Here is a 10,220-nt window from a genome sequence, read left to right as displayed (position 1 = left end):
ATAAAACTTTTTTCAGTGAAGTGAATAAGTTATTATCAGTTCGGTTTTTTTCGATAGAACTTGGAATGGTCGCTCTGACGAAGTTCAATTACTGAATGTTTCGCAAACGTGTCATTTACATAGAGTTAATATAACAAACTCATTTATTAGAAACACGGTCATTTATTAGAAACACGGCAGTTCGAAGGGCTGTTGTATCTTTCAAAACATTTACGAGAGTTGCATTTCGTTCAAGAATAGCGCTTCGAATAAAAGGACATTTCATCACTGGTAATTTTTCGAAAAAGTGGCGCAACGCGATCGCGACGCGTCACCAAGCGGCCGTCAGGCGCGCTCTCTGGCAGCTGTTACAAAACATAGGTGGCGGCACTTGTAACGACGGACGCAGACATTTGTGTTGATAATGGATGATGCCTGACCACCAGAAACTGTAAGTTATCGCCTCGTGCGTTTTTCACCCGCTTCGAATCGCATGCATTTCGTCGCCTTGGGCTCGCGGAAACGTCCGAGCACCCATTGCTACGCGCGACACTGCGAATCCTCGCGCAACCGGCGCCGTAGCAACGGCTTTTCACATGAACAACGACTCTCGGCTTGGGCTGCTAGCAGCAGCTAGCGGCGGTACGGTCGTTTGATAATAAACCGCTCCTTGCTGCGTTATTCACCTTTTCTTGTTTCGTTTCCGCTGGAAACGCCGCCGTATTTCTCATCGTGTGAATGTGGTTCTCGAGTTCTAATTCCACGAAGTGGGCGACGCATTCTCAGGTCGCCGTTTTTTTTTTTAAGCTCTCGTGCGACAACAAACAAAAACATTCTCACCCCCTCCGTGGCACATCGTTTGGCACGGTTGTTTCGACGCGCGCACATCTCGGTTTCTCACTCGGCGTTGTATTTCACTCCGCGACGGCTTCAGCTCGAGATTTTTTTCTCGCGCCTAGATATCGAAGCTGTAGTCTTCCCGTCTGGTCGAGCGACCCACGTTTTTTGTCGGGGTCCCCGAAAAAAACTAGCGTGTGGGAGACGTCGGTTGTCGGGACACGCAGCGCGTTGAACAGGTTTGTATAATAGTCTGACGACTGCAGGCCCGAGATCGTATACGCCGCCGCCGCCGCGCTGTTCGCAGTCAACGACAGGTTTGGGCTTGTGGCTGCTGCTCCGAAAAAATCAGTCAAGGCTGTTCTGACCAGCTCACTTTCTTTTTTTATTATCTTTCGCCGTTCCGATCTCGCGGCGAGAAAAAAAAACGCGGACACTACTCCGAGGCGTGTTTCAGCACACCACACGAAGTCGCCGACTTGCCAACTGAGCACCTTTTTCGCGAAGCGAGATCTCTCTCTCCCCCTTTCGAAAGGTGCTTGTGTGTCGGCGATGTCGTGTGTGTTTTCCCACGAGCGGCAGGGTTCCAAAGTCCCTGCCCGTCGCTGGCGTGTTCGGGACCCGCGACGAGGGAGCTCGGATTGCACGCATCTCGCTGCGGGTCTTGTCTCTGCTGCTGGGTTTCGGGCGTGTGTTTTGGTCATCGAACTTGGCTCGGCGCCGAAACGTCGGCCTTGCATGTTCGGCCGCCCTCCAGTCGTGACGGGAAAAGTAACGGCCTCGGAAGAACGACGCCGCTGTCGCCTTTGTATCTTGCGTTTTACTTTTTTTTTTAGGCGCGGGCGTTCCTACTTTCACGTGGGACGCGCGTAGATGCGCCCCTGGAAGTCTCTTTTCGTGATTTGTGTTGTTGTTTTGTTTGTTTTCTGCCTTGTTTCCATCGAGGGGATTTCCGAGGGTTATCACACAGTTCGCGGTACCTACGCGTCGCAACATGACTGGGCATGATATCAGTTTGTAGCCGGCGCTGCCGAACGACCTGGTATATTGAACCGAGATATGTGGAGGTGTATAGCAGGAGGAAGTATGAGTAATTTGTGTGAACGGAGTCGATACTGGTAAAACCTCTTCCAGCTTATTCACCCTTTTTGTGGTTTCCCTCGTGTCGCTGTCCTGTGCAGCTACAAATGTTAGTAAAACGAAAAAAAAAAAAAAAGACAATTCGTTCGCGTTACTCTTGTTTGACACGTCTCCAAAGGTGCGCTCGTATGTAAAAAAGAAATGAGAGACTTGCTTTTGAGACACATTTCTTGCCTTAAATGAAGCGTCTAACTTGCCTGTAACTGATAGGGAGTACTTTTTGAGAAGAAAAAAAAGCAAACTACAAAAAACTTTTGTCTTTACTGTCTGCAGACTACTGCTTACAGCAGTAAGATATGCATACACGCGGTTAGGTCATAAGACCTTTCTCACTGCATTCTTGAACTTCGTCATTTTAAGTTGTGAGCTCCGCACAGCCAGCTAAATGTTGACTTTGCATCGGATGTTTTTTCAGCAGAGTCACTTTGCTTCGGATGCAGCTGCTGGTGAAATCAGTGTAGAGGTTGGCCTTCACCGTGGCCATTGCCTTGCTGTTGGTGACGTAACAATGACACATTGGCACTTAGCAGGTAGTACTGCAGTGGCAAACAGGTGTAGGCATTCTTTACGGGTGAAAGGCTGTAAAGTACCCATTGTGCTTGTCTTGGTGTCTGTCTTTTGTGGTTAGCCAAAACGCCAATTGAGTGGATTCCCTCTTCACAGTGTAATGCTTCCTGAGGGCCTAGCAGAGGGCAAGAAATAGCAAAGAATGATCAAAAAACAAGCACAGGTGCAATCATAATGCAACGCTAAAGAAAAAAAACGATGTTTGTGATCCATCTTGCATGTGCACAGAATATTTGCTTGTAATATACTGCAGCTCGAGGACAAAAGCCTTAGCCTTAAGCAGAAGTCTTGGATCGACTCAGGCACGTCTTGTCACATATTTGCTATCCAGCCCCGTACAAAGGGCAGGGTTTCTTTGGTGCCCCTATCAGGGCTTTGTTAGTGTGCTCAAACAGTGGGCTTTAGTCCATAAGTTATGTACACTAAGGCACCATGTGATGTGTTCTCGTAGGTTGGTGATAGCATTTACACTACTGTTGTCACTTGGACTTCACTCAGTTGGGTTTCTGCATGAAGGGTTGAGTTGAGATATTTAAAAAAACCACTTGCTACCATTTTGGTTGTTTTTTTATTCTCTGGGCAGGTTTACTTGATTATCATCGCCTTTTCGGTCTTCCTTGGTTGATTTGTAGTGTCAACGCAGATTTTTGTTGATGTTGTAATTTTTGTGTAGAACCTTGATCAGTTGCAGTGTATTTGGCGAGAGTAGGTATGTGCAGCTTCACAGTGCCATTCTTGTTTGAGCAGAAACGGGGAAATTTTGGTATGGGTGCCTGAGTTTCAGCATTTCGTTTTGGCGGAGATTTGTTGGCAAGTCGCTGTTGCAGAACAGATTGAGTACATGTGCAAGGCATTGCCAGTGAGGGCTATAGACTGTGGACATTTTATTATTAGTGCGAATTATGCAGGCGCAATTTTTAGTTCAAGCTGTAGTGCAAGCATAGTGGCACAAGGGTCTAATTGAGGAGTGCATGAGTACAATGCGGGAAATGCATGCCACTTGCACATTGTTATGGGTGCTTCATATGCTGTTTCAATGGCTCTTGTGTTTTTGCCGTCGTTTGACGTAAGTTGCCTCTTGGTACGCTCTTGCCATGCAAGTGTCAGCTTAGACCTCGCTTGTGTTTTAGCCTTACTTGCTTCGAACATGAGCTTATGTTGGCAGCAGACCATTTTGTGTTCCTTGTGAACTCTTAACATTGCAGAACAGTACACAGAGATATCCTGATAAGGGATGCCACTGCTCATGTCTGGTGCCTGAAATCTGCAAATTGACTTGTCATTAAGGTGGCAAACATTGGACTTGGGTTTCTTCTGGAGGCCAGATTCAATATCTTGTTTCTTGGAACCCGTTTTCAGAATGAGTTGGTGTCATGTGTTTCATAAGTGTTGTGGGAAAGTTTTGATTCCTGTTCACTTTGCAAGACTGAGTGATGAAGATAAAGTTTGAAGATGATCTGGATGAAGTGAACAAAATGTGCAGGAGCATTTCTTTCAAGAGCTGCACAGCTTCAGGCCTGTTCAGCTGTGATGTAACGATGTGCACAATAAGAGAGTCACTCTCTGTACTGTGCAAGGATGCCAACCTTAATCTCTCTTTCAATCGTACAGACTCTTCACACCGTCTTTGGTCTTTTCCATCAGCGCATGTTCCAAGCTGAGCGGTCATAATCTTCCATGATACTGCAATTGGAGCACTGTCTTTTCCTTCTGGTTGGGGACAGAGTTCTGTCTTTTGCCACTACATTCTTTACTGCACCCATCTCCTCATCTGCATCTCAGGGCGCTCAGCTTGCTTGATGACTTGCCAATTGTCGCCAGCTTTGCTAAATGTATGTCTGGGCCATTTGGCAAGAACGCAAACACTGCTATGACCAGCACCATCACATCGTGTCCTTTTTGCTTTGGTGATGCAGTTCTGCAAACTTCTGCACTTCTGCATGTGCAGTTCCTCAACCATTTCCTTGAGCCATGCGTGAATCTCGTTGAACAGACATCCTCTGTTAACTATCTGCCCGGTTGCTCTCACATTGTGTCCAATCACTGTGAGTGTGCTGTTGAGATTGTTAATATCTAGCTACTGAAGCCTTGTGGCACAAGGGTTACTGTTTTGAGTAGAGATACATTCTCTGCTGCCGTCTCTTTCTCTCGTTATTTCTCATCATCATCATCAGCCTACTTACGCCCACTGCAGAACACAGGCTTCCCCCCATATCCCTCAGTTAAGCCTGGTAACTGTGCAAGCTGTAGCCGCCTTATTCCCACAGGCTTCCTGATCTCATCTGCCTACATGGCTTGCTGCCTTCCTCTGCTGCGCTTGCCTTCTGTCATTATTTTGGATTCGGTGACAAAGGCATGACTGAATAGCAGCACATCATCAAAGGTAGCTAAGCAGACGTCCGCAGGTCATGCAAGATATAGTGTTCACAGAATCTTAAACATGGGATTGCTATGATGAAAATTATGTGTAGTCGGGGCATAGTGCTCAGTGAATACATGCTCTAGCTGTCAGGAAGTTCACAGACTGTAGTGTGAAGCAGCATGACAGGACTTTAGAGATTCATTGCAGTATTGTGCTAATGAACTGGACAAGTAGTTATCCTTTTTTTAAGGTATCATGTTCTTGGGCACAACAAAGGTTCTCATTGTATCGAGTGTTGTCATCATAAAACACGAAAAAGTGGCATTGTTTCCAGGGATGAATCTGTGGGTCACTTTTGGAGGGGCTGGGAGGGGGGGGGGGTGCAGTTTTGCTTGAACCATGCATGTCTTGCACTTTTGTCTTCGATGAGGTTCAGCATGGTATTTGTATGTGAAATTTCATGCAGGAAGTTGGGGGGGGGGGGGGGGGGGGGGTGACTGCATTGCTTAACCAACCACTGTGCCGTTAGTGGTACGAGGACTTGGCATGATCGATCAGTGTGCACGTTGTGAGTAGTTACCACAGCCGGAGTTAACAAACAACCAGAGATGACACAATGGGAGATGGGGAGATGATGCAATTTGTGTAAAATATGAGTTGGAATAAATTGATGAGTGAAAGAAGAATGCTGTTGCATTTCCTCCACATCAGTGTGCCAGTTGACCACCTCTGTTTCTTTTTCTTTGGTGCTTTAGCACGTTTACCTGCCTTGTCAAGTATTGATTGATTGATGGTCTGTGCCTAGATTGGTCTGCATGGGTCCAGACTAAACTTGTGAGTGATGTTAAAATCACCTGTCTTGCACTCTCTAAGGAACAGTTTGCTTACTATAGTAGGTGTGGTCTTATTGTGACTTAAGCAGTGTAGCATAAATATTTAAAAAAAAATGAGTAGTTTTGTGGCGCAGGTTCTCAACCGAGATTTTTGTCTGGTGGCATAATTGATCATGAAAGCCTGCAAGATGGAAACTCCATGAAGAGTTCATAATGTGCTCCTTATCATTGAAATATTTTTTTTTATTTTGGGAACAAACAAAATGGTTGCTATTGTCAATCAAACCTGGGCTTTTGTTGGGCCCATCTTCATGAAAATAGCGTTTGTGTTAGGTGTCAGCTTGAAAGTGCGCGTGTCGTAAGAAACTGCACATTCTAAGAAGTGACCACATATTTTGTCTGATGTTTGTGGGGGTGGTAAATTGGTGCTAATTTATTGCATGCCTGTAATTCCTTTTTTGTACTATCGGTTTTGTTTTCCACATATAAAGTCTCTGACTAACTTTGACTGCTTCCCTTGCAGGCAGGAATTGTTAGTGTTTTCTTGCCTTGAGCTGAGGTAAAGTGTTCAGACATGTTGTAGGTCATAACGTAACGGAGAATAAGGCAGCTTGAGGCCTTTTATTCTGGAAGTCGTGGCATTTTGCAATATAATCTTGGATTGAGTGGATGGGGAAGTTGCTAGTTTAAATCTGCGTGATTTCTGTAGTTCTTATTGTTGCTTTTTTTCATACTTGTTTATATTGTTGCTTGGGTGCGTGGTCTCCTTTACGTCGTTACTTGAGGAAGGCCTGCAATCTGTACGGCATCATGTCACAGTGCCTGTTGTGTTGTCAGAAAGCAAAAAGAAATAGGGAAAAAGGTGCCCCAACTTCTGCATAGATTATTGGGAAGAACACTGCATGCATCGTACAGACGTTGTGAATTTGTTTTCATTAGGACAAAAGCAGGGGTTCCCACATGTCCTTCAGCAGGAAGCATGGCCACTAGCACAGAATGATTACATGCTAATTGCGTGTCTTGTATTGTCATTACCTTTGCTGTACCCTGCCTAGTACCTTTTCTGGTAGCATCCACCCATCATTGTAATGCCTCATACTTTCTGCATAGTCAGCATTAGCTTTCTCAAATGCGTGTCTTTGTTGACAAATTCCAAGCTTGACGATGAATGCGTTTACAGCTGCCTGTTTTAAGGCGAAAGCCTTTAATGTCTCATCGTTGTAAGCAGCAGTTGTCGACAGAAATGTCCCGCTTTTCAATTGGTCGAAACGGCCGAGACGTCACAGTGCGCAAATTTCAAACGGGGCCAATTGTACTTTGGCTAGTAACCATGCAACCAACTGAAGGGAACGTATAGTGATGCTTCAAGTCAGTGGGACTGAGCTTAGTTAATTGCTTAATTACCCAATTAGCCTAATTAACTTTCTAGTCAGGCCATATAAATAAATAAAACTGAGTAAGAAATTGGTCGAGCTAGGGAATCGGCGTGCGTGGTCTTCGGCGTGCGAGATGAGCATGCTATCCACTCGGCCATGCCAGCTTGATGGTTTGGAATGAACAAAGGCACGTCTAATGAATGCGGTGTCTCCGCTCACTCCCATCCTCCTCCCTTCCCTTCCAGCGAGGTTTAGGTGTCCACCGAGATATGAGAGACATATACATTTCCTTTCCTCAAAAAACTGACGAGCGAGGCGTAGAACCGAATGGGCAATGGCGTTCTCTGGACTCCCTGGCAGCATTGCAAGACGCTGTCACGTTCCACTCTTAGAGGCGAAGCTTAACATCTTAACCACACATCAGTGACCACACTTTAAGTCAAAAAATTGCCCCCCTGAATTTTGACAGGTGTTCACCGAGATATGTGAGACAGTTACTGCGTAATTTCCTTTCCTCAAATACAATTTTCATTTTCTTCATTACGGGCCCTCTTTGTCTTTCTTCTTTGACTCCCACTTCCTCCCTTCCTCTACGGTGCGGTTCAGGTGTCCACCGAGATGACAGAGAATTACTGCGCCATTTCCTCAAAAAGCGTTGCGTTCAAAGGGCAAGGCATCCGCATCGCGCCGAACGGGTGGTGGCGTTCCGTGGACTCCCTGGCAGCGCTACAACATGCTGTTGCGTTCCACTGCTAAAGGCGAAGCTTAAGCGTCATTAATTAGCAGTTAATTAATGTTCAGGCATTAATCAGTAATTAACCATTAATTAGTGATTTGTCATATCACTTAGTAATTAGTACTCAATTATATGTGATGCCACCAGTGCCACAGAAGCAGCGAAAGTGGTTCGGAAAACGCTTTCGCCTCTACGCACTTTAGACAGTCAAAGTGCCCCCTGAATTTTCATACCATTTTGGTATGTTGACGCAGATACCCTGCTGTGGAGTGGCATTGGGAATATATTGTTGAATCAGTCGTTTATGAGCGGTTTCATTTAACAATGGGCATTTCAGTAAGTGTCTTACCCTGAGGAAATCAGTGCTGTTACCTCTCCAGACAAAATTTGACTGAGCATCAGGCGCATGTGAGCTACGAAACCAGAAAACAGCGTGACGCATTGGTCGCATTGTCTGAAAAAGCAGAGCTCATTCACCTGTAACGTGCATAAAGTGCTTTGCAGCTTGTTGCAGAAATGAAACTTTTCATTGATTAGCCCCCTTCTTCAACTGAACAACCAGATTGACGCATGATGTACCTCCCCGCGTAGACTGCATGATAAACATAGCAAATAGACGTAAAATGTCAAAACGTGGTCATAGGAAAGGAGTGTGTTATGCTGTTTGAGAAACGCCTGCTTTTTGTTCAAAAAGATTAAACTATGGTCGGCACCTTTAATAATTCCAATAGTTCTTGCCTGTCCTCCTATTTTGTTCTTGTTTTTGAGATGTATCAGAATTGTTAACAAAGGGTTATGAATTAACTGGCTTGGGGCTCATCACCTGTGTACAGAACTTGATGTTCCATATCATGATATTAAATTTTGGCTTGTGCTGCAGACTGTGTAGAACCAGTGCCATGTCAACACCCAATCAGTGTATGCCAATTTCGTAAAAATTGATGTCCATGATGCGTGTTAGATCAAAAAACACTGATGGAATAGAGTCATTGCTAGAAGGAAGGGCAGAAATTTGAATGAACTTAGTGCTCACTGTGGTGAATAATATACTGTTAATAAATTGTTGCTCGTGAAATATGCGGTGGCTAGACTCCAAGCAGGAGTAAGAAAAAAAAAACAACTATGGGCCCACGGTTGGGTCATAAGTGTGCTGTTCTTGGAATCAACAGGTCAGTGGTTAGGTCAATGGTTTGGTTCTTCGCTAAACTAGCGGCGCTTGCTTGCTTGTTGTGCAGCATCTAGTGAAGGACATTGTTTTGGCAAGAGTCGTGAGGTGGCTGTCACATTGTGCAAGAATACGCGAGAATCTTGGAAGGTTTTTCTTGATATCTAATCAGGCTTAACTTTTGAGTGTTTTATGCTAATTATTCAGCACAAACGCGTGTCCTCCATCTCATAATCGGTAGTGCGGTAACAACCAAGGCTCACCAAGCAGTGATTTGTCATTCATCCTCGAGTGGATTCCGCTTTGACCTGTTACTAACTGTGATTTCCTCCGCAATTCTTTTTGCCAAGTTTTTGTGAACCTGTACATGCCACCTTTGATGTTAGCTGTTGGGCTATACTACGACTTCATGGATCCGTTGTTGCGAACAGTGCTCTCATTTCATTCCAGTATAATATTTCTCTTTTTCGAGAGCTCGCGTGCACTCGTAACCTTGAATTTGCGAGATGCAACAGTTGCCTGGCTTCGGATGAGCGGATGTTGCATGCACAGTCAACTTTTTTTTTTTCCCAGATCCAGTTGATATCAAACATGACGTCGTTGCTATGTGGTGTGTTTTAACCGATTGAAATCAAGCACGACTTCGTTGCCATGCGGTGTGTTTGAAAAATATAAAACATAGAAAATTGGAATAGCATCAGAGCACACTGCTTTCAGCTCGTGTTGACATTGTGTTAGGCCTGTGTGTTGACAGCCTTCCCGCTTTGCACGGGTTTGGTTGCGCGGCATGCTATCTGTAAAATGAACGAGCGCCTGCTTTGCGACACACTTGGCTAGCAGCGATGAGTCGGTCTGTGGTGTGCATTATGTTTTAGCTTGCCGAGAAATGACGCAGCTGTGAGGCCTTTTTTTTCTTGTTTGTTAGCTTGAGCCTGCCATTACAAAACTTGCTTTAGACAGCCTGTAGACTGCACATAGACTTTTGTCTACGTAGTCTATAGACTTTCTATAGATATAGGCTAATACAAATCCTATAGATAATCTGTAGATTTATGGCCATGCATTTTTTTTTTACTTTTTCTATAGACAGTCTGTATGCACTATGAATAAACAAGAGGAAATATCTATGGGAAGGGAATAAAGTCCATGAGAAGTGTGTAGACAGTCTATAGACCATTTTTGTAAGTGCATAGCCGCCCTCAGCATTTGTTGACCCTGGAAAAAA

General features: G+C 44.8%; 1 protein-coding gene across 1 annotated transcript in view; it reads left to right on the top strand.

The window, feature by feature from the left end:
- Positions 1-330: 330 nt before the first annotated feature.
- The window catches only part of LOC149331222 (protein pellino-like), an 81,686-nt gene continuing 71,796 nt past the window's right edge, over positions 331-10,220 (top strand). The window contains exon 1 of the mRNA XM_089556392.1: positions 331-430. Coding sequence (XP_089412518.1) covers positions 408-430 — 23 coding nt within the window. The 5' untranslated portion in view covers positions 331-407. The remainder of the gene's footprint in view (positions 431-10,220) is intronic.

Source organism: Amblyomma mixtum, chromosome 8 (assembly GCF_055824585.1).
Source record: "Amblyomma mixtum isolate Tamu chromosome 8, ASM5582458v1, whole genome shotgun sequence".
Classification (NCBI taxonomy): Eukaryota; Metazoa; Arthropoda; class Arachnida; order Ixodida; family Ixodidae; genus Amblyomma; species Amblyomma mixtum.
Note: the sequence above shows the minus strand (reverse complement) of the source record. Positions and strands in the feature narration are given on the sequence as shown.